We start from the raw sequence: 24720 nt of genomic DNA, 5'->3' as shown, positions 1-24720 counted from the left end.
GGCTTTGTGGCTCAGTCTGATGTCTTTGTATGCCTTTTCTGGCAGGCCAGTCTGTTCCCTGGTGGAGGTGAATATGGCTTCCCGGAGTTGTGATTCAGTAAGGGTCGATGGAAGGTTGAAAATTATGACGCGAGGCTGTTTTTTCCCGGCGAGTTCGGCTCGCAGGGCAGCCTCCGAGGTCTCCAGGGCTTTCATGAGAGCCTTGGCCTCGACTTCAGAACGGGGGTGAACAATGACACCTCCGTTCCTTATGTTACGGATACCCGTAATTTGTACTCCAAGAGACCTGGGGTCGAAGGCCTTTTTGAGTATTTCCTTCGTGGTATCCGACTTCTTCTCCCCAGAACCGGTCGGGAAGAAGAGAACTCCCGGTCTGGGGGCGAGGAGAAGTAGGGACGGAAACTGGTTGGCGGAAGTTGAGGTGGAGGGTGGAGCAAGTGTTGCTGCATTCGCCGCGGGTGGGCGGCTTTTCCTTCCCAGTGCTGTGGCCCATGACATTGCAGGAGTGGTTACAGTGGGTATGACGTTTGTGGCCGCTTGTGGCTGGATGGTTTTGAGTATTTTGGACTGGGCGTGTAGGTCCTTGATGGCTTTTTTTTGGATGTTTAGGCCGGAGGTCCTGTCCTTCAGCAGTCCTTCGAGGTGCAGGATCCTAGCCTCTTGGACGATTGCTTTCCGCTCCAGTTTGGCCATGGCCAGATTTTGTCGGCTATGGGCTTCAGACAGACTCAGGAGGGCATTTGTTATGCGTTCCTTGGCACCTGCCTGTTTGCCGCGGAAAGCCGTAATGACCTCATTAAGGTAGGTTGAAACGTCGGTGTAGATGTCCTCATATTGGTCCGGGTCTATTCGGGAGACGTCCACTTCGTAATCCTCGCCAGAGGAGGAAGAGTCTTCATCTACTTGTGGGGGGGGGGGGGGGCGGCTGGTGGTTGTTTCTGGATTTTGATTTTTTTGCCTCAGGTTCTTCGATTGATTGATGTTTGAGTGTTTTTCGTTGTTTTTTGGTTGGAGTTTTAGGCGAACGTTGTTTTGTTTTGCTGGTCCTGGCCGATGATGGAGCGTATGCGGTGGACCCCGAGGTGGATGCCGCGAGGGTTGAGGAGTTGTTTGGATCGGGAGGATCAGGACCCTCCTGGGGAGGAGTACGCATCATGTTGGGCATGCAGTCGCGTGGCGTCGCGTGATGTGAGAGAGAAAGAAACGGGCGGTGTTTGTATTGGATTTGGTCCGTTACGCGGCCGGTAGTGTGGCGTTTAAGAAGTGATAGTGTTTAAACACTTTTATGGGCGGCCAAAGCGAAGTAGTGGTTATGTAGCCAAGTGGATACATACTTGACTACCAGGGGTACTCAAGTGAAGGGTCGGGGTCCAAATGGGGTCCCTTGACTTTTGGTCAGGGGAGGTCAAGTTGGGCCCGCGGTCCAAAAATGGTCCCTATCCAAAGTTGGACAGGGACACGAGGGGGGTACAGCAGGCCACAGATGCGATGTTTTGGCGGAATTGGCTTAAGTATATACTGTATAAGTAAAAATAATGAGAAGAGGGAGAAAGACAAAAACGTGAAAAAATTACAAGTCCAAAATGTGTTGGATGTAGGTATAATATGCAAAAAGGACAAAACGTGAAAAAATTACAAGTCCAATATGTGTTGGATGTAGGTTTAATATGAAAAAGAGGAGAGGTATAATTAAGTTATGAAAAGAATTTATATTCAAAAAATTATCGATGCGGGTAGGGCAGAATGACCGCCCGCTATGGACGGCCGTCGAAATGAGACTGACGCCAAAAATTTAAAAAATGGGCGTGGATTTGGGAGTGTGGATTTAGAGCGGAGGGGGCTTAATAGAACTGTTTACGAGAAGACAGTTGGCTGCTGGGTCGTTAACAAGACTGATGATGGTGATTAACTTTGGTCTTCAGTGTTGATTGGAGAATTCTTGCTAATCGAATCTTGATGTAGCTGCGATGGCAGCTGACGGCGGGTACAAAGTTCAATTTAATGCAACTTGTGACAGCAATTCACTTAAGAAGTCGTGAAAAGTCACTGTGGTTTTTCACTATTCACATATGAAAACCGTTTAACCGAAAACTTAGAATCTCTCTTTTAAGAGGACAGCGCATCGCGCTTCTGTCCATTACCAAGGCCTACCGTACTACCTCAACTGACGCGCTCCCGGTCCTGGCCGGCATTCTCCCACTTGACCTGCATATTCAGGTCAGCGGCGCTTCAATATTGCTCCTCAAGGGCGAGGAGGCCGACGTTGGTGATTTTCACCTCGTCCCCCCCCCCCCCACGGCTAGCTGGCGAAGGAGTAGCATTATTGAGGCGCAGAATTAGACTCATGTCGCTCAACGCGGCTATTAAGACCTGGCAGCGAAAGTGGGACGAATCGACCAAGGGCCGGCACACATATACGTTTTTTCCAAACATACAGTGGCGAATGGAGATAACCAAATATCTGACTCCAGACCATTACACCAGTCAATTTGTGACTGGTCATGGTGGTTTCGCTGGCAAGCTCTTCGAGCTTGGACTTGTAAGCCGTCCGACATGTCCATGCGGAGGGGAAATACAGGATGCCAATCACATCCTATGGGAGTGTCTGAGTATGTGCTCCGAACGGGAGGAAATGCTCAGGTCGGTCCAACCAGCTGTTGGACCCATCGGCCCGTCCGACCTGGTTGCTACTAAGGCCAATTATCTTGCTTTCAAAAAATTTGCGGCGTCTTACTACGGGCGTGAAGATCTCTTCACATAAATTTTGCTGCCTGTATGATTAGCTTCGTTCTTTAATTTAGTAAACAAGTAGGTTCATTTTCTTTTTAGTAATTTCCATGTGCTTTTTCTCTCCCTGGCACTTTGCATTAGAGTAAACTCAGTAAACTCAGTCACAGCTCACTTTGAGCGCAGCAATCTAAGTCTTGGGCATTTTCTCCCAGGACACTCCCAGGCCAATTATTAGATGCTTCACATCACCAATTGATGGGTCCCGTGATACTCTCGATTAAGACCGAGGGTGGTACGGGGCGGGTTTGGTGGAGGGACTTTAACTTCAATATATGAAAACCGTTGCTATGTTAAGCAGACGGTTGTTAGTTCACTGTGCGAATTTGAGCTGGTTTGAGCGTCTGGTTCGTACACAAAGAGCGGATTACGAGCACTAAAACGAAAGTCACAAATAGTCACAAATCCCGGGAAATTCCCGGGAAAAAGCACTCGAAAAAGGTATCAGGTTGAAGTCCAGGGGCAGGCGCGGGTAGTAACGTGAAAACGGGATCGAAAACAGTAGAAAGCAGGGTCAGAAATAAGATATTGATAGTAAGCGGTGTGACGGCGTAAAAAGTTTGCGGAGACGCTATACAGTAAAACGCTCGGGAAACCACTACCAGGTGGTCCATTTCAATTGGCGGAACTAGCGCCCGGAATTCCCGATTCGGCTTGCGTCGCCTTGACAAAAGTCCTGGAAGACTACGCTGACCGTTTCGCCGAGACGGGTCCCTTGTGCCGTACGACGGAAGTTCGGGTCTTCCTGAGAAATCCGACTCCGTTTCGTCTTGGTCCCTTCAGACAGTCGGAACAGAAAAGGAGACAAATACAGGAGGACGTCGAGCAGATGATGGCAGATGGCGTTATCGAGCCGAGTTCCAGTCCGTACCTGAGTCCAGTAGTTTTGGTACCTAAGAAGGACGGGTCCACAAGGTTCTGTGTGGATTACCAGCGGCTGAACTCCCAGACGGAGGTTGAGGCGACAACGCTGCCGCTAATCCTAGAGACCTTGAAAGACCTGGGAACTGCAAAAGTCTTAAGTTCATTGGATTTCCATAACGGCTACTGGCAGCTAAAGCTTCATCCCGAAATCAAATCTTTGACGGCCTTCACGACTGCTGATGGCGGCTGTTATCAATTCCGGGTTTTGCCGTTCGGGTTGAAGCAGGCTGTGGGTGCTTTTTAGCGCCTGATGTCGCAGGAGGTCCTGATCGGTTTGGTGTACAAAATCTGCCTCGTCTACCTCGACGACATTATCGTATACAACAATACCTGGGAAGAACACGCGCAGCATTTGAGGCTCGTGTTCGAGAGACTGCAATTCCATGAATTGCGGGTCACCCCAAAGAAATGCCGGATTGGAAGGCAGGCTGTGGATTACCTGGGTCATCATATCATGGAGACGGGAAATGAACCCCAGAAACACCACCTTGCGGAAGTGGAATAGGCAGCGGTGCCAAAGACGAGACGAGATGTGCGCGCTTTCCTGGGCCTATGTAACTGGCTCCGAGAATATGTGCAGCATTTCGCCGAGATGGTGGTACCGCTGACGAAGCTACTTCGCACAACTGTGCGATTTCGATGGGGCGACGATGCAGAGGTCGCCTTTCGTCGAATAAAGGACGCTCTAAAGCAGCCTTTGAGATTGGCTAGACACGATTTTGAGACACTTTTTGAGGAAGTTTAAATTGATAACTGACAACCAGGCGTTGACGTGGTTGAATACTGCCAAGAATCAGAAAGGAAAGCTCGCTAGATGGGCGATTCTGCTCTCGGAATTCAATTTCGAGACCGAACACTGCCCCGGCAGTGAGAACTATCTAGCGGACCACCTCTCAAGATTTCCGCAGGAACTAGCGGGCGCAACTCTTAGTCCGGAAGAGGAATGCGCACGAATAGAAGCACCGACGAGACGACCTAAAGCTAAGGTGATGTTACTAGAAATGGTAAACATCCAGGAGGAAGTAATCAAGAAACAGAAAACCGACCCGCGCACGATGGTGTTGGTCGCACATCTTGGTTCTTCCGATAATGCGGGGAGAAGACCCGCCGGACTAGCCGTACGCTACAGGATGCTGGTACAGATTAGTGATAGGTGGGATCCGAGACTAATCGTACCGGACGGCACAAGGGTTGAAGTGATGAAGGTGTACCATGACCAGAGCGGGCATCTAGTTGCCGCAGAGACGGACCGCTCTATAAGGGAATGGTACCATTGGAGTAAAAGACGGCGTGACGTCGAAAGGTACGTCCGTAGTTGCGAACTATGCGCCACTCGGAAGAGATGCGCAGTGCAGCCTCCGGCCCCTCAAACGTCACACGTCGAAGCGGTAAGGCCGTGGGAGATCCTATCGTTGGATTTGATGGGGCCTTACTGACGACACGACGTCTCAACAAGTATTTACTTGTGGTGACTGACATGTTCTTCCGGTGGGTGGAAGCTTTTGCGTTGAGGTCCGCGACGGTGTCGACGATCTTGCCGTTCGCCGAGGAGCAGGTTCTGAAACGTTACGGTTACCCGCGAGTGATCCTGACGGACAACAAAACTCAGTTTGACCATCCGAAATGGCGATTGGTGTTAGAAAAGTGGGGAATTAAACACTGGACGACGGCAATTTATATGCCACACTGCAACCCCACCGAACGCCGGAACCAGGAGACATTGAAGTTAAATTCCCTCCACCAAAACCCGCCCCGTACCACCCTCGGTCTTAATCGAGAGTATCACGGGACCCATCAATTGGTGATGTGAAGCATCTAAAAATTGGCCTGGGAGTGTCCTGGGAGAAGATGCCCAAGACTTAGGTTGCTACGCTCAAAGTGAGCTCTGACTGAGTTTACTGAGTTTACTCTAATGCAAAGTGCCAGGGAGAGAAAAAGCACATGGAATTTACTTTAAAGAAAAAGAAGCTACTATTTTAATATAACAAAGAACGAAGCTAATCATACAGGCAGCAAAATTTATGTGAAGAGATCTTCACGCCCGTAGTAAGACGCCGCAAATTTTTTGAATGCAAGATAGTTGGCCTTAGTAGCAACCAGGTCGGACGGGCCGATGGGTCCAACAGCTGGTTGGACCGACCTGAGCATTTCCTCCCGTTCGGAGCACATACTCAGACACTCCCATAGGATGTGATTGGCATCCTGTACCTCCCATCCGCATGGACATGTCGGATGGCTTACAAGTCCAAGCTCAAAGAGCCTGCCAGCGAAACCACCATGACCAGTCACAAATTGACTGGTGTAATGGTCTGGAGTCAAATACTTGGTTATCTCCATTCGCCACTGAATGTCTGGAAAAAAGCTGTATGTGTGCCGGCCCTTGGTGGATTCGTCCCACTTTCGCTGCCAGGTCTTAATGGCCGCATCTAGCGACATGAGTCTAATTTTGCGCTTCAGTAGTGCTAATCCCTCGCCGGCTCGTCGAGGGGGGGGGGCGAGATGAAAATCACCAACGTCGGCCTCCTCACCTTTGAGGAGCAACACTGAAGCGCCGCTGACCTGAATGTGCAGGTCAAGTGGGAGAATACCGGCCAGGACCGGGAGCGCGTCGGTTGATGTCGTACGGTAGGCCTTGGTAATGGACAGGAGCGCGCTGCGCTGTCCTCTTAAAAGAGAGATTCTAAGTTTGACACTCTTGGGAATGCGCGGGCACCAGGCACTGGCGCCATAAGCCGCTATTCCCATAAAAATGGCGCCGTAGGCGATCTTGAGCGCCCTTACTTTTAAGCCCCATCCTTCACCAGCCATGCGGCCGATCCTCTGGAAGGCCACCCCAGCCTTGTGGACTTGGGTTTCGGCATGGTGTAGGAAATTTAACATTGTGTCCATTTTGACGCCTAGATAGGTGACGATCTTCGACACTTTCACTCTCGTGTCACCGAATCGGACTGTGGGTAGTCTCGAACAGCTAAGTCGTCTCGGTCCTTTAAGGACAATGGCTTCTGTCTTGGAAGGTGCGAATGATAGTCTAGTTAATCTACCCCAAGCCTCAATTGATGCTAAAGCTTCGCCAACGGTGCTCTCAATCTTCGCCCTGCTGTCGGCCTCGACCAGCAGCAGCGCATCGTCTGCGTAGGCAATGACAGTACAGTCGGTTGGAAGCGGAATTCTAAGGAGATCGTCGAAGAGTACGTTCCAGAGAAGGGGCCCGAGGACTGAGCCCTGGGGACATCCCATGCTGGTTTTCCTCTCTATTGTTGTTGATCCAACACGAAACTCGATCGATCTATTCGTGAAATAACTTTGAATTGACGCGAACAAATTTCCTGGTAGTCTCTTCAGCCGGAGCTTTCGAAGTATAAGAGGCCAGGACGCACTATCAAACGCACCTGCAATGTCCAGGAAAACTCCTAGGACGTATTTACGGCGAGAATTTTCAGCAATGGCAATCACGTTCCTAATGGCGTCGACTGTTGATTTGCCTCTTCTGAATCCAAATTGCTTATCGGAAAGCGGCGAGTGTGTCTCCAGGTGGGCTTCAATCCTGTGGCACAGTAGCTTCTCCAGCACTTTGCCCAGAGCGGGCAGAAGTGTTAGAGGGCGGTAGGCTTTAGGGCTAGACGGTTCTCGGCTGCCAGTTTTGGGGATTACCTTAAGTAAGCCCCTCTTCCAGCAGTCGGGGAACGTGCCGCTTCTGATGCAGTCACTGAAGAGGGCTGTAATCTCTGGCGCGGCGATGGCCCATGTGCGTTTGACAAGTAAATTGTCAATGCAGTCCGGGCCCGGGGCCTTGCCAGCAATCAACGAACGCACGATGTGGTTGATCTCCTGTTCGGAAGGCAACGATGAGTGATCCGTGTCGATGGGAAGAGAAGCCTCAAAGCGGGCCATCCTCATGGCGTCATCGTCCCTGGATTCATCATCCAGGGGGATGAGGGCCTCGAGTAGGACCGCAGCCGTTTCAGACTCGGTACTGGTGAATCCGCCACCCGGTTTCTCGATGCCGCACAAGAGGCTCGTCGGTCTGAGTCCCAGCCTCAGTGCGCGATATGGAGGACCCCAGGGGTCCGAACCTCCCTCAATGGTGACGAAATTACGCCAGTAGTCTTTCTTGGCTTGAGTGATCGCTTTCTTGTATTCCGTTCGAGTGGATTTGGCCATGGTTGCAAGGGGATCGATGGAGGCAGGTGGTTGCTTGCGCAGGCGTGCACGTTGATGGGCCTTACGCGCTTTTCTGAAAAGATCACGCAGGCGAGAAACATGCTGCGTCCACCACGGCGACTGGCTTGGTGGTTTGGGCTTGCAGCGTCCGAGTGAAGCTTCGGCTGATCCGGTGATGTCTGCAGTCAGTCGTGAGGCGGCCGAGTGTAGGTCCGGAAATCGGGTTCTGGATGTCCTGTCAAGCTTTTTGGAAAGCGCCTCTTCAAACTTTTCCCAATTCCCGTCGCGCGTTCTAAATCGCGCGGGAGGGGTTGGGGAAACGTCAGAGCCGCCATCGTGCGAGGAGTCAGGGGCCAGCTCAAAAGTGATCAACCGGTGATCACTCATGGAAGCGCTCTCATGGACTCTCCAGCCGCTGATACGTCTCGCGACGGACTCAGTGGCCAGGGTGATGTCGATGTGGGTGCTTCCGGAGTTTGCGTGCGACACAAAAGTCGGCACGCTATTAGGGTCGTTGAGGACGACCAGGTTGTGCTGGTGAACCAACTCCTCGATGACGTCCGCGTCGCACAGGGGGGTATCCACGGGCGCCCAGAGGGGGGATTGCGCGTTCGCATCCGCACAGATGATGACATCCCTGCCACCAACTGCGCGTAGGATGCCGTCGAGCACTGATGCCACGTGTTCCTTTGTACTCTTAAAGCTGAAGTAGGCGGAGATAACCACCACGCTGCCTCCTCCGGGAAAGCTTATGTCTGCACACGCGACTAACTCTGTTGACAGGTGCGAGAGCGACAGCACGCCAAGGCGAGGGTCAAGAGCGAAAACGCAGGCCTTCGGCTCAGCACCCCTGGCGCTGACGACAAGACCCGCACACCCGAGTCCCCTTTTAGTGGCTTTTGGGCCCCTTTCAGTGGCCCAGTGGTACGGCTCCTGTACCAGCGCCAGAGACAGGCCTTTGGCCCGCATAGTCTCAATTAACTCCGCCGAGCCGGCGTCGCTCAGGTTGACGTTCAACTGAGCGAAGGAGATCATCGCGTGGCAGTGTAGTCCACCATGGCCCTCTCACGCAGTTCAGCGTGGAGCCTTGCTGGGCAGTCAAGACTGCCGGTGGAGTGGTCCGACGGCTGCTTGTGCTTGTGACAGGCTACGCATTTGGGGGGGTTTCCTTTGTTGGGGCAGTCCTCGCGGTCATGGCCGGTTATGGCACAGTGGCTGCACGTTGGAGTTTTGCTCGTACATCCTTTGGCCATGTGACCAAAAAGGTGGCAAATATTGCACTTAACTACCCCAACGTAATCCCTAAGGGGGAAGGATTCCCACCCCATGTAGAGTCTGTCCTCTGCAATTAGGGCAGACCAGATAGCCGCCGGGGCGAAGACGACGAAGTGGCATCTGCCGGTTCTTGGCCCGGCTTTGTGGCTCAGTCTGATGTCTTTGTATGCCTTTTCTGGCAGGCCGGTCTGTTCCCTGGTGGAGGTGAATATGGCTTCCCGGAGTTGTGATTCAGTAAGGGTCGATGGAAGGTTGAAAATTATGACGCGAGGCTGTTTTTTCCCGGCGAGTTCGGCTCGCAGGGCAGCCTCCGAGGTCTCCAGGGCTTTCATGAGAGCCTTGGCCTCGACTTCAGAACGGGGGTGAACAATGACACCTCCGTTCCTTATGTTACGGATACCCGTAATTTGTACTCCAAGAGACCTGGGGTCGAAGGCCTTTTTGAGTATTTCCTTCGTGGTATCCGACTTCTTCTCCCCAGAACCGGTCGGGAAGAAGAGAACTCCCGGTCTGGGGGCGAGGGGAAGTAGGGACGGAAACTGGTTGGCGGAAGTTGAGGTGGAGGGTGGAGCAAGTGTTGCTGCATTCGCCGCGGGTGGGCGGCTTTTCCTTCCCAGTGCTGTGGCCCATGACATTGCAGGAGTGGTTACAGTGGGTATGACGTTTGTGGCCGCTTGTGGCTGGATGGTTTTGAGTATTTTGGACTGGGCGTGTAGGTCCTTGATGGCTTTTTTTTGGATGTTTAGGCCGGAGGTCCTGTCCTTCAGCAGTCCTTCGAGGTGCAGGATCCTAGCCTCTTGGACGATTGCTTTCCGCTCCAGTTTGGCCATGGCCAGATTTTGTCGGCTATGGGCTTCAGACAGATTCAGGAGGGCATTTGTTATGCGTTCCTTGGCACCTGCCTGTTTGCCGCGGAAAGCCGTAATGACATCATTAAGGTAGGTTGAAACGTCGGTGTAGATGTCCTCATATTGGTCCGGGTCTATTCGGGAGACGTCCACTTCGTAATCCTCGCCAGAGGAGGAAGAGTCTTCATCTACTTGTGGGGGGGGCGGCTGGTGGTTGTTTCTGGATTTTGATTTTTTTGCCTCAGGTTCTTCGATTGAGTTCGGAGAAGTGTTTTTTGTTGTTTTTTTGGTTGGAGTTTTAGGCGAACGTTGTTTTGTTTTGCTGGTCCTGGCCGATGATGGGGCGTATGCGGTGGACCCCGAGGTGGATGCCGCGAGGGTTGAGGAGTTGTTTGGATCGGGAGGATCAGGACCCTCCTGGGGAGGAGTACGCATCATGTTGGGCATGCAGTCGCGTGGCGTCGCGTGATGTGAGAGAGAAAGAAACGGGCGGTGTTTGTATTGGATTTGGTCCGTTACGCGGCCGGTAGTGTGGCGTTTAAGAAGTGATAGTGTTTAAACACTTTTATGGGCGGCCAAAGCGAAGTAGTGGTTATGTAGCCAAGTGGATACCTACTTGACTACCAGGGGTACTCAAGTGAAGGGTCGGGGTCCAAATGGGGTCCCTTGACTTTTGGTCAGGGGAGGTCAAGTTGGGCCCGCGGTCCAAAAATGGTCCCTATCCAAAGTTGGACAGGGACACGAGGGGGGGTACAGCAGGCCACAGATGCGATGTTTTGGCGGAATTGGCTTAAGTATGTACTGTATAAGTAAAAATAATGAGAAGAGGGAGAAAGACAAAAACGTGAAAAAATTACAAGTCCAAAATGTGTTGGATGTAGGTATAATATGCAAAAAGGACAAAACGTGAAAAAATTACAAGTCCAAAATGTGTTGGATGTAGGTATAATATGCAAAAAGGACAAAACGTGAAAAAATTACAAGTCCAAAATGTGTTGGATGTAGGTATAATATGCAAAAAGGACAAAACGTGAAAAAATTACAAGTCCAATATGTGTTGGATGTAGGTATAATATGGAAAAGAGGAGAGGTATAATTAAGTTATGTAAAGAATTTATATTCAAAAAATTATCGATGCGGGTAGGGCAGAATGACCGCCCGCTATGGACGGCCGTCGAAATGAGACTGACGCCAAAAATTTAAAAAATGGGCGTGGATTTGGGAGTGTGGATTTAGAGCGGAGGGGGCTTAATAGAACTGTTTACGAGAAGACAGTTCGCTGCTGGGTCGTTAACAAGACTGATGATGGTGATTAACTTTGGTCTTCAGTGTTGATTGGAGAATTCTTGCTAATCGAATCTTGATGTAGCTGCGATGGCAGCTGACGGCGGGTACAAAGTTCAATTTAATGCAACTTGTGACAGCAATTCACTTAAGAAGTCGTGAAAAGTCACTGTGGTTTTTCACTATTCACATATGAAAACCGTTGCTATGTTAAGCAGACGGTTGTTAGTTCACTGTGCGAATTTGAGCTGGTTTGAGCGTCTGGTTCGTACACAAAGAGCGGATTACGAGCACTAAAACGAAAGTCACAAATAGTCACAAATCCCGGGAAATTCCCGGGAAAAAGCACTCGAAAAGGGTATCAGGTTGAAGTCCAGGGGCAGGCGCGGGTAGTAACGTGAAAACGGGATCGAAAACAGTAGAAAGCAGGGTCAGAAATAAGATATTGATAGTAAGCGGTATGACGGCGTAAAAAGTTTGCGGAGCGAGGCGAAACACGTCTGCACTCTACAAGCGAAAAACCAGGAGACAAGAAGGGTCTCCGTGTCCGTCTGGCAAGCGGTGACCATGGCAAGTGGGACCTGCACCTCCCGGATGTTCTGTATGATCTCCGATGGCGGAGGAACGCCGCGACCGGGTTTTCACCTGCCGAGGTACTATGGGGGTACCCTATCTGCCGACCGGGACACTTCGGCAACCCACTGCGGACAGAATGCGACAACGAAGTCCGTTTGGACAGGGAGGAGATGAACGCGGCGGTATCAACAAACCAAGGGGCGTACTTCCGGAACCGGAGTACCGAGCCTACCACCGGTCCACCGACGTTCGAAATGGGTGACAAGGTGTATACCAAGGAATACCCAAAGAAGAGGCCCGGCGCGTTCGCTGGTCTCGACACGAAGTGGAGCGGGCACATACTATAATCATGAAGGTGGGGCACACACAATACTTCGTGAATCGGCGTGGGAGGCCTTACAAGTTCCACGTCGACCAACTCCGACGATACTTCCCCCTTGCGACTACAGGACCAGAGGGGATGAGCGAGAGGGCCGACGGCCCGGCGCCACCACCAGTACCGCCCGCCGTCACTCCCGCGAGCTTGGGTGACGTCCCCGGACCAAGTGGGCCGCCAGCGACCCCGACCACGGGAGACGAAGGACAAGATTCCAACTTCTACGGAAGTGGAGACGAGATAGAAGGACTCCTGGAGTCCGACGACGAAGACGACGGAATTTGTCCCGCAACATCAGGGGGGCATCGCCAGAAAGACTGGACCGACGATACCGAAAGACGTACGTCACCAAGGTTCACGTGTTCAGATGCGCCCGAGGCCGATGTCGGCACCACAGTTCCCGGCGGGGACAGGAGCCGGGAGGACCGGAAGAACGCGTTGGATGACATCCTCGACGACGCGCCTTTCACGTCAAGGCCTCCCAAGCGAAAGTTCCGACTCGCGGGACGCACGGGGAAAAGACACCCGAAGGGGATAGCCCGCTCGACCTCTGAAGACGAACAATAGTGGGTTATTAATCTTAAATCCGGAAGTAAAAATCATAATACTACGAACCACCAACTATCCAATCGACTGAAGATGTTGTTCAGCCGATTATAATATGAGATTATCAAATCTGAATACAAACAATAAACTTATGAGGGCGTCCCGGCGCCGGCCAGCGTCGCGACGCCTATAGAATAAAAACATTCAAACATACTCAGAATTAGTTCGATGATAATTTTTCATTTCTTTATAATAACTACAAAATATGTATATATGCAACGTGTCATGTCTTTCATACACGTAACTTCAATTAACGGGTTAACGAGATTTCAATTAACCAAGCGAAAATTTCACGTACGGGGGTGTATAAGGTATCAAAATTTTTGTCCTTAAAAACTCTAACATATGAGTTCACCCCACGTGATGTAAGTCTCGTCATGGCCGAGCGGCGTGAGTCACAAGTTCGTACCTTCAAGAGGGCCGCCCGTGCGCACCGTACACGGTAGCAATGAGAATTAAATTTATTAAATTATTAGACCACCTAAGCTAAGTACATGTATATTTATTATTTCTAATTTTCTTATAATTACTGAGCGAAAATTAATCTTAGTCCTGAGTCATATATGGTTGGATATCTCGCGACCCTTTCTAGTTATGCGGGCTATGGTATAACTGAGTCCACCGCGATCCGGAGACGGTCATGCCATTACAATTTGATCGGACGCGTGGAACTCGAGTTATCGTCTATGATTTGATTGTATGAAAATCTCACGAATTCAGCGGTTCGTGCGTGAGGGATGGGGCCATACGTGTGAGCAAGACAGCAAACAACAACGCATTACCGATCTGGAAACGCTGCTCTCAGAGCGGCCGCGGATCGATAGATGCGGATCCCGCCTCCCACATGTATGAGAATTTAGTATGAAAGTGATGAAATAAAAATCGGGAATACTGGGTTCCCTGTAAAGAGTTTAGATACTATGTTGATGCTTTGTATGGGGCTTGGTATCGGTACAGTGTTATAATTAATCGACATCTAGATTTATCCTATGATTTAAATTATGTTAATGTTATATTATAATTATGATTCCATACATTAACGCCTGTCTACATTCCACACACTGATAATACCTAATCATTGCAATACATAGGTCATTATTTCATATTACATTTCATCATATTTAATTCTATCATTATCATTATTCGAAGTCGAGTACATGATTGTTCTATTCTTATTATTAATATACCTATCGCCTATTTATTTAACATCAAAATACCTATCATTATTATAGAAATACCTATTAACATCGAATTTAATTACTACGTTATGTGTTTGTTTGTCATACTAGGATCTATGTTAATTTTGATTATTATTACGTCGTCGCTATTTATATTCTTACCATCACTCTTCTTGGTCCTTATGACCGACTTACATCATCCACAGTTCACCCTGAGAAGTGGTGGGACCTGCCAGAGCAAACTGCGGGACTTCTACATACATTTACATATTGCTCTTTGTCGAGGGTCGTAGTCATATAACCGGTGGCACATTGACTACTAGGATCAGACCGAGTGGCTGGGTCGGCACTATTCCTTATGGGAGCACCCCGCAGGGGTCTATGAATTAGGTGCGCGACAAATTCCACCCCCCCCCCCCCAAAGCCGAACCCCGCAAGCGTCTGATCTCAATGTGCCAGCGGCCACCCTCGATTCCGCATCGACAACAATTGACAAAATATTGATTAGATAAATATCATTCTCAGGTCTCCCAGGTCGTTGGTGACAGATGTGGTCTGTCTCCCCACCTCCTCACGAAGAATGCGTTACTGGGCGAGGTCGCACGCGGTACCTCTCCATCAATCGTTCGTCAAGGTTTGGTGGACAGTTTTCCCGTTGTGAGCCAAGCAACCTGTTCTATGCGAATCGTCGACAACATGTCGGGGAGCGTCCCCCAGTATGTTTGCGACATGACGTTGCATAAGAAGTAATTATATCTAATTGTAAGTGTACGCATGCACATAAGGAAAGTAATAAAAGAAAGAAACACATAAAAGAAACCTAAAATGAACAACCACACATCCTGCTACGTTGCCTGCCTCCACCCTTCATCGTCAATTTTCATCCTAAATCGGCAGAATACCAATCTATATCCTTCCTACATAATAAATTACTATTTCGTTAACCCGTTAATTGAAGTTACGTGTATGAAAGACATGACACGTTACATATATACATATTTTGTAGTTACAAAGAAATGAACAATTAATCATCAAACTAATTCTGAGTATATTTGAATGTGAATTGAAATTGAATGTGAAATGAAATGTGAATTGAATTGAAATTTGAATGCCAACGCCGGGACGCCCTCATAAGTTTATTGTTTGTATTCAGATTTGATAATTTCATATTGTAACCTTCGACGGGGTGCAGTCCGTCGATGTGACAATTGGTGATCGTATCGTAATCGTAGTATTATGCTTTTTACTTCCGGATTTAAGATTAAGAACCCATTATTGTCTGTTGCGTCATCGCAATCGAGTTTCTGAGTTAATTTGAACAGCTGCAACATAACAATTCGACGTCGCTCCCGAGATACATGCAATGGCCGTCCACCGTCGCCCTCCAGTGTCACCCTACGAAGCGTCCATGGCTACCACACGCTTCCGCGGCGCTCTGTCCCGGGCGTGATCGTTTCAACGACCCAGGTTTCCGCCTTCCCTCGCCACGGCAGACTCCGGCGATGCACTGGACGAGAGGGTACTCCGCGCAACTTCGTCGCATCATCCAGACGTCGTGAGCGAGTTATGGAACGTCGTGTCTCGCCCACGGGCTCCGCCAAGGTCACCAGAAGCTCAGGCAGGTGACGCTCGCACGCAACTCCTGCCAGTATATATTTTGTATGAGGCGACGTGCCATAATCACATACCAACGCACTCCAGTGTGCCCCGACGATGCACTCGCTCGCACTCGGGGTTTGATGGACACCTGAGCTAGCCGCTGGAACCCCGGACATCTCAGTTGCCTAGTACCTAGTTAAAATTGGACATGACATATAAATGTTATACAGGTTTACAAAAAATATATCTATTGCGCTTTTGAAGAAAAGTCAATAATATTCGTCCTTCTTCACGGCACTAGAAGCGTGTCCCCATTCATCATTTCATATTTCACCCACAAACACTACTCTTGACAGAAGACCCTCGTCAGCTCCATGGCTGATGATGCGGTGCCGGGCGTGTCACCAGCACTCTCCACGGCCGCCTCCCTTCGTTCAGATGCCTCTGGTCCTGCAGTGGCTGCGTTCGCGTTTGCACGCGGACTCCTGTCTGGATTCGTCTGCTCGTTCATATTTTACCGTGTAACTCTGTATACAGGGGTCCCACCAATCCTGGCTTCTGCCCACGCATGCGGACGAGCTATACGATCATATCAGAGTTTGTTTGGCATCGCTTTGTTCGGCAGATATTGACGAAAAAGTTGGCGGCGTTCGTGCACCAATGGTTGTCGATCGTTTGGGCCGAAAACGCTATATCTCCGTTCCTTGTGGTCCGATTGTCGCGGGAAAATTATATGTTATAGACATGCACACGGGGCATCGATTAAAGCCATGTTCTTTTGGCATCAAATTTAGAAGGCTACATTTGGAAAAAGATTTTAAATCTTTGGTACTGAAAAGCTGGTTTCTTAGGTTTTGAAATATGTAGATACCTACCTACATACTACCTATGTAGAAATTAAAAATAGTCCTACACTAAATCAGGATTTCTGTAGTGTAAGACCCTAATGTAAAATTTTAACTGAAATGTTCAGAGCTAGTCTAAAAAAAATATTATATAAATAATATGGTCATTTCATACCTAATCAGTACCATTTTTGATCATCAATTGGTATATTATTACTTTTAAGGCTATACCTCAGCTGGGACACAGTCTAAAACGATCGTGACTATGCGACGCGAAGATTGTGCAAACGACGCCTGCAGAACAAAACATAAATTGTCATAAAAATTCAACATGCGTCCATTTAATGTTCTGTTAGTATCAATAATAATAATATCGTCACCGTTCAGGCAAAAGTCACCAACCCTAAAAACATAGTTTTGAGATATCGCAATTTGAAAGTTTGAAAATGCAGGAAAAATCAGATTTTAATGTTTTTAAGGTTTTATCTACATTAAATTATTTTCTCATGTCTTCTTAATAATTTCTTTAAGGTAATTTTACTTTTTGATGCTAATTAAAACATCTGGAAGGTTTTGAAGGAGGCAAGGTAGCTCAATTATGGTTTGGTGACTTTTGCTTGTTAATAATCTGAACAATGTTAGCCAAAAGAAGGATCAGTAAAACTCACCATCCATAGTATAGTGACTTTTGCTTGTATATTTATAACGAAGGATTAATTTTTTTTGTATAGTCAATAATGTCTATTCACCTATAATGACTTTTGCTTGTTAAGATTTTATCGAAAGTCATTTAGTGAAAAACAAATAATTCGGATTTAAGCAAAATTTTACTAACTAATGTACTGTGGTGAGTTTTGCATCTTAAAGAACATAATTTTACGCTTCGGGTGACATACTCAACTCAAAACTGCCATTTTCAGGGTTGGTGACTTTTGCCTGAACGGTGACGATATATTCATTGACTTGTTTTATTTTTCAAGTAAATGGGTAACGTTTTTTAGTCATCTTTACACGATTTAAGAATGAATACCCATACGTGTACATGAATACGTGTTCACAGCTTGACTTTCGCTCTCCTATTGCCAGCGAGGCCAAAATTTCGTCGCACCTATTGTTGAAAATTATTTGCCGCTTCACTGAGGTATGCTTTTAACAAATTTCCAATGCGAATGTTGGTGAAGGAAAGTAATTTTAAGATTTTTTTATATAGGGTGTATGGTTTTCATTTATCTCAATAATTATAGAACGAAGAATATTCATAATGGAGTCAGTGCTACAAAGTCTAATTAAACAAATAAAATTTGAAACTTTTCTGCATTATTAATACTATCCATTACCTAAAACAGCGGTGGCGAACCCATGACATGCATAAAGATTCTGCTGGCACATTATGTTGACCGCAGACCATTTAATTACGATTTAAATACCATGCTAATTATATCGAATGGCCAATTAATTAGTGTACAACAGGTGTGCCATCCACGTTGAAAAAAAATTAAAGATAAAAAAACTAATTGATTGGGAAAAGTCTTTTCGGAAGCATGGATATAAAAAAGCGGTCAACCTGTATTTAGCATAGAATTTTTTTACAGTGAAAGCAGTATAGTTAGCAGCATTATACTTACAATTATACTTAGTAACAATAGGACGATCTCCGCTGCAATGTTGTGGAGAGAAGTCACATGATTCTCGACACTATTCAAAATGACCATAAATACCAAATACTCTTAAGACCTTCTGAATACTAACCTGATATCTCAGCAAACTAGCAATGGATGATTGAGAAAGGGTTGAAAATAAAATAATGTTTAAAAAATACATCTTATATTTGAGATACTCTTAATTACATTGTCATAAAAAATAAATATTACTATTGATTAAGAACTGATTTATTAATTAACCTCCCATCAGTCCAAGGAAGTCATCCATCAAGGTTCCAATGGCGAACTGAAACAAAATACAGAAATAATAATAAAGAAATTTAATATAGTAAAATTCCGTTACGTTAGGTTTTCCGAATGCGTATGTTAAAAAATTGACGAATTAGATGGTTTACCTGTTTTAAATTAATACAACTAAACAGCAATAAAGAATGGTATGGTATGGCAAACAAAGAACTTAGCAACGGCCCGCATTTATTGTGAGAAATGTCATATGAAATGTTTGCAGTTTTTGATAGATGTGGGCGAAGATAGAGAAGTTTGCTACAAATGAATTGCAGATAATTTAAACAGCAGTCCATGAGTCTAGTCTAATAGAGAGCATTTTCTTTGATTTAAACTTACAATTCCGGTTGCATCCACACGTGTTCCGACAATTTTTAATCGTATTTCATCTTCTGCTTGTATTACGACATCTTCCTCTTTGGTCATGTAACACGGAGGATTCTGGTTAGGGCAGAACTGCATATCGGCTGGTATTGACTGAAATATTACACCATATGTATTAAAATCATAATTTCATTGTTAGTTGATATCTATACCAAGAGAAGAAATATCAAAATATTTTGGAATATTTGTTTTAGATTCACAAGATTCACGACAGACTAGAAATAATATTCAATACATCTTAATATTATTTAGTTAAGTACCTAATTAAGATACCAATGAGCCAAATGCAAAGACGTTATGTTAAACTACATAATTATAACTTGTTGCATAGTTGACAGCTTAGCAAAACAAGCAAGTGCTGTAATTTAAAAAATTTGAATTTTCAGTCAATTTTGAAAATAATTTCTAATTATTCAATGGTAAAAGTATGAAAACCCTACAATAATTATAAATAATTAGTTAATAATATAACTGTAGATAGAATGACCTGTTTTTCTTATATTTACTATTAAAATGGCAGCACACTCTGCAAGTTCAGTATTCACAAATATTTATATTCTAAATACGTGTGTACATACTAAATGTATACAAATTATTCATTCCAATGATCTTTTTTGGTTGGTGTCACTTCTGTCACTTCTGTTTCCAAATTTCGCTACTAGGAGGAGCCACTTGTTATGTCTTAAGTACCAGAAAAATAGGTAAATAATACATAACACCACTTATGTATATAAGTATGACTAAGCATATGGACCTAAGGGAATAATATTTTTTTTTTAAATTCGTGAAATCGACTTACGTGGTGAGATATAAAACAGGACAGTGGCCCGATTTCAGCGAACATTCCCACCTGTTGAAAAATAGTATTCAATTTTATTAATACATTGATTATGTTACCAATACATACATGCCCTGGTTCCAAATGCACAAATGAAATGTAATTGAAAAAAAAAAACAGCATTTGAGGGGTGCGAACCTTGGACCTATACATGGTAGATTTCTGATTTATAATATTATTAAACAACTTTGATAATAAATAAGGAGTAGTCCATATATGACGTCATACCCTAAGGAAGGGAGGGGATCTAATATAGGTACTGTGATGGAAGGAATATGAGGGCATTTGTAGGAAATGTGATGAAAATGCGATAAAGGGTCAAAAATTTCCATAGTCATAATATAACCGTCATTTATAGACGAACCCAAATTCATCATGTGCACTCTTTGAAATAATATGTATTAGAGATAAGAATTTTTTTGCTCTTCAATATCACTCATAACTCTACGGTATTCATGATATTCCGGCGCACGACGAATGTGATGTTTCATGGTGCCGTAAACTATATAATATTCATGGATGTGTTAAATACGTTAAATTTGTAATTGGTTTTATCATTTTACTTTAATATGTACATAAGAACATATTACTTTCTCTTTTACTTTATTGTTATATTGGTTGTTATTTGTAATTAAATGATTTTTATATCTTATGTATTATGGTGCATTGGCCAATCTCTGTAATGCCATAATACTCTTTTTTCTAAATAGACAAATAAACAAAATATAGCAGCCTTCAGTGTACAGTCTGTATTCTATAAACTGGCGTACACGTCACACAGAAAGCATTGTGGTCAGGTTTTCAATGGGAGGGTACGAGATGGATGTTGAAGCGGGGGGGGAAACCGTCACGCCAGCTTATAGAAGACAGACTCTAGGTGGTGTCTCGGTTCAGGTTTCCTAATCTGAATAACTACATAATAGAATATTTTCGTTTGCAGCAGTGTTTTTCTTGAATCGAGACAAATCAACATTTGCAAAGGTACGAGGCCTCTCTTGGTATTATGACCAGCAGATGTCTGCGAGCTACAAGTCAGACATAATTACTGTACATATTGACCTGATGTATCCAAATATATACTGTACATGCATGAACTAAAAATGACTCATAAAGCTTACCTTGTTAACCTGTGTGACGGTGGCATCTAACACTTCACCTTTGAACGGGCGGAAGACGATTGCTTTATATTTAACAGGGTATACCACGAATCCCTGACCAGGTTGTATCAATCCAGCTCCAATATTGTCGATCGTTGTAACGGCAATGACAAAACCATACCTGTCCAAAGAAAAAGAGGGTCAATACTATGTACTAGACTACTAGAATAATACCTTTAGTCCAGAAAATAGAGAATACAAACGGCAGTTTTTCGCAGAATCTATTAAGATATGGTTACTCGGTATGGAAGTACATTAACAGACTTTCATATGAAAATTTGTTGCTAGCCCTTCGTTCATGCTTCCATGACCTGCATCCAAGTACACATCATCGGTGTTTTGTAAAAAGGGCGAATCAGCCATTTTGGCGAAATCGAGATTATAATGAAAATACAATATGTACACCACTAGCTTTGTTGTGTAAAAACGGCGAATTTGTATCTCCCCATGAAAGTACTTCGTAAGTAATCGTAAGGGCGAATATCCATTTAGTATTACGAATAAAAAGCGAAAGTGACATATTAGGCCTTTTAAAATCTCTATATATATAAAAATCTCGTGTCACGATGTTTGTGGTCGAACTCCTCCGAAATGGCTAGACCGATTTTTATGATTTTTTTTATGTATATTTGATAGGTATGAGAATAGGTCAACAAGTATATTTCATACCGCTAGGTGATTAGGGTATCTCTATCCAGAAAAAAATTTCTTTTATTTTTTTGAAAATTTCTTTTTGTATTTTTTTTATTATTTTGCATCAAAAAATACCTATAACCCCAAATTTTTATTCTCCTACCCCCACTCTCCCATTTTTTAATCGCGATTTTATTATTTTTGTATGAACAAATTTAATCGTCGTTCGTATTTCAAACAGAACAAAAACAGGACAGATGGCGCTACGTCCGAGAAGAATTCAAGAAAAGCGTCGCGTCATTTTGACATTTCATTCGGCATATCACAACGCAGTGCGTGCAAAATTTTGCACGATTTATTTTAATTTATCTATTTTTATGTGCGTGTATTACAGTGCACAATGCCAGCAAGACGCAAGGGGGGCCATTTGGGCCGTCGAACGAATAAAGCAACAAACATGCAAAATAGTAGAGCAGAAAGAACAGACGAACAAATCCAACAAGATAACAAAAACGTGCGTGTAAGCATGTCGCAATTGCGTGCATCCCAATCACAAGAGGCACGAGCTGAACGAAATAAACAACGACAATTGGAACGGAGCCAAGCGCGCCGGTTCGTAGTTAACACACGCAGAGCAAATGACCGACAACGCCAACAAGTAAATCGAACATTTACATCTGTTTCGTTCCTTCGTCTCGCATTCGAGTACGAGCCAGATATTGAATATTCCGCTCATCCGAAAGTGCTGATTGGTGCTATGGACAAAGAATGTTCCCATTGTCATGCGCTCAAATTCAAACATGAGTCAGCTGGAATGTGTTGCGCATCAGGAAAAGTGCAACTACCAGAAATTGAGATACCACCAGAATCATTGAACGGCTTGCTCATCGGCACGGTTCCAGATTCAAACCTGTTCCTGAAGTCCATTCACACATTCAATTCATGCTTCCAAATGATTTCGTTCGGAGCAACAGAAATAGTTCACAATACTGCGGCAAATGGTCAACAATTCCATTCTACGTTCAAAATCAAAGGCCAAGTATACCACAAAGTAGGCTCATTGCTGCCAATGCCAAACGAACCACATAATTTTTTTCAAATCTACTTCATGGGCGGTGAGGACATCAATCATGTGGATGCACGTTGCGGCTACAATAGCCTCAATTCGCCTAATGCCAGGCGCATCGTCGGCGAACTGGACGCCCTGTTGAATGAGCACAATGAATTATTGAAATTCTTCAAAGGACACTTGCACGAATTGCAAAGTGACAATCACGCTATTGTCATAAATCCTGATAAAACACCAGCTGGAGAGCACATGCGTCGGTTCAATGCGCCTGTTGTTGACGACATTGCTGGAATCATGGTTGGCGACCGCACATCGACGCGAGAAATCGTGATTCGAAGAAGAAACAATAATCTGGAGTTCATCGCTGACACACACCGTTCATACGACGCTATCCAATATCCGCTAATTTTCTGGAAGGGACAAGACGGATATTGCATAAACATTAAACAACGAGATCCTGTCACAGGTAATTCATTCATTATGAACATCATTACTCATTTTGAATTGAGAAAATGAATGGTTGATGTTTTTTTGTTTTTATCGGCGGTCATCGTCAACAGCGCTCTATTCCTCTTTCTGTCATATATCCCATCCCCACACACTTACGATACATTCGTTATTTTTTATGTAACAACCAAAATATTCACTAGAAATAATTTATATGGCAGAACAACGTTTGCCGGGTCAGCTAGTATTATATAATAATGCCTATTATAATGACAGTATTTTTTCTAAGCTTTATTATAAACTATTTATATATTTATAATCATCCACAGGTAATTAACAAATAAATGTCAAAAGTTAAAAATCCTCCTGTAAAATAGCATTTTGGTTAATTCGCCCTTTTTACTAAACACCGACGACATATTAAAAAAAAAACATCAATTTGACCATTTTGTAGGATTCAAACCCGTGATTGACCCATTCCCGGCATAACATCGGGTACGCAATAAATTTGCTCTTAAATAGGTCTCAACTTTTGCGTTTTGAGAATCTCTGAGTAGGTACATTGGTACGAACGCGTTACAAATATTCGAGTTCATGAGCAGCAGCCCTCAGTGATTGAATTAGTCACAAAGAGACGCATCACGTGGCTTGAACACAAGTTCCGGATGCCGTCAGAGAGTGTGATGCTCTTTACCCTTGTGGCACAACCTCAAGGCTTTCATCACCGTGGTTCCGCACCCTGCAACGATGCTACATAAGCGATATACGCGCTGCAGGTCTCACATGGCGGGAGACGCGAGACGTGGCGATGGACTGAGGGAATTGGTGCGACCTTATGCTCGCCGTATGGCCCAACACTGGGATAATAGGGTGAAGTAGGTACAGAGGAAGATGACAAACCTGAAATTGAAGCTAAACCAAGGTAGGTACAATATTTGAAACAAAATATGATCAGGTGAACAACTTACTTTCCCGTGCATGTACCTTCTACTTCAGAGTATAGCTTCTGTTTTACAGTCTCTAAAAGTTGCAATCCAAAATATCTGGGATGTAAAAGGATCTCATGCTCCAGAGATATCTGAAAAAAGACCTTCGTTTAGTTTCATGAGAAGCGTCAGTCTTTTTTAGGTTAAGCCGCTAGTTTAAGGAGTTTCTTTGTGAATAAATAATACTTACATGAAAGAACATATTCTTGGTGTAAATTTAAACAACGTGTAAATGTTGAATAATGGGGTATTATTGATGTGTCGACTTTGTTTTTATGTTGACGCTGTCAGACGCTGAAGACAGGACACCCGCGCATTCGAATTTTGACTTTGACAGTACATAAAATGTTGCCAGCTGCTATATTCTGACCATAGATAATATATTCTGACATTCATGGTTGTATGGTATTACTTAATTCCACAAACACAAGAGCGCGCCAATAAAAAAATATTATGTTTATAGCACATCATTAAAATAATATTAATCATCACAATCTTTGATTACTCATTCTCCCTCTCCCACATTTCTTAATTACTACAGATTAGAAAGTAAAATATTATTATTATCATTAAAAAGATGGGTGACCAAACTTTCTATTCGATTTGATTGATAATAATATTATGAAAACGATGGCAATGCGTCCGACTTCAGTAATTATAGTGATAGTCAATCTACGACCGTAAAACGTATCCCAAAAATAAGTATGTTACTTCTTTTTTAATCAAATTTTATTAGGTACCTAGGTATTATTATAATCTATTCACTTGGAGTGGTTAATTGAATATTTATTATAAGGTACC

At 44.9% G+C, this 24720-nt stretch overlaps 2 protein-coding genes across 3 annotated transcripts in view; one reads left to right on the top strand and one right to left on the bottom strand.

Annotated features, from left to right (window-relative positions):
* Positions 1–10233: 10233 nt before the first annotated feature.
* Positions 10234–24720, top strand: part of LOC147071603 (uncharacterized) — a 336535-nt gene continuing 322048 nt past the window's right edge. The window contains exon 1 of one of the 2 annotated variants that reach the window (XM_085948002.1): positions 10234–11792. The gene's annotated coding sequence lies outside the window, so the exon portion shown is untranslated. The remainder of the gene's footprint in view (positions 11793–24720) is intronic. The other variant, XM_085948001.1, reaches the window with a different exon arrangement.
* On the bottom strand, positions 18267–24257 carry Polr2G (DNA-directed RNA polymerase II subunit Rpb7). The gene is made up of 6 exons (XM_085948060.1): positions 24110–24257; positions 23902–24011; positions 20746–20905; positions 19589–19639; positions 18745–18882; positions 18267–18406 (listed from the first exon to the last, which is right to left on the bottom strand). Exons 1-6 carry the CDS (start codon positions 24119–24121, stop codon positions 18356–18358), a joined length of 522 nt encoding a protein of 173 aa, XP_085804186.1. The 5' UTR covers positions 24122–24257; the 3' UTR covers positions 18267–18355.

This window comes from Rhyacophila brunnea, unplaced genomic scaffold (genome assembly GCF_057557595.1).
Source record: "Rhyacophila brunnea isolate RB1 unplaced genomic scaffold, BYU_Rbru_1.0 scaffold_20, whole genome shotgun sequence".
NCBI classification, from domain to species: domain Eukaryota; kingdom Metazoa; phylum Arthropoda; class Insecta; order Trichoptera; family Rhyacophilidae; genus Rhyacophila; species Rhyacophila brunnea.
Note: the sequence above shows the minus strand (reverse complement) of the source record. Positions and strands in the feature narration are given on the sequence as shown.

Coding starts and splice junctions, on each gene's coding strand:
- Polr2G (XM_085948060.1), bottom strand. Junction 20,906..23,901: donor GAAGGTACATGCACGGGAAA/GTAAGTTGTTCA, acceptor TTCTTTGGACAG/GTATGGTTTTGTCATTGCCG. Junction 19,640..20,745: donor CCGTCACACAGGTTAACAAG/GTAAGCTTTATG, acceptor ATTTTTCAACAG/GTGGGAATGTTCGCTGAAAT.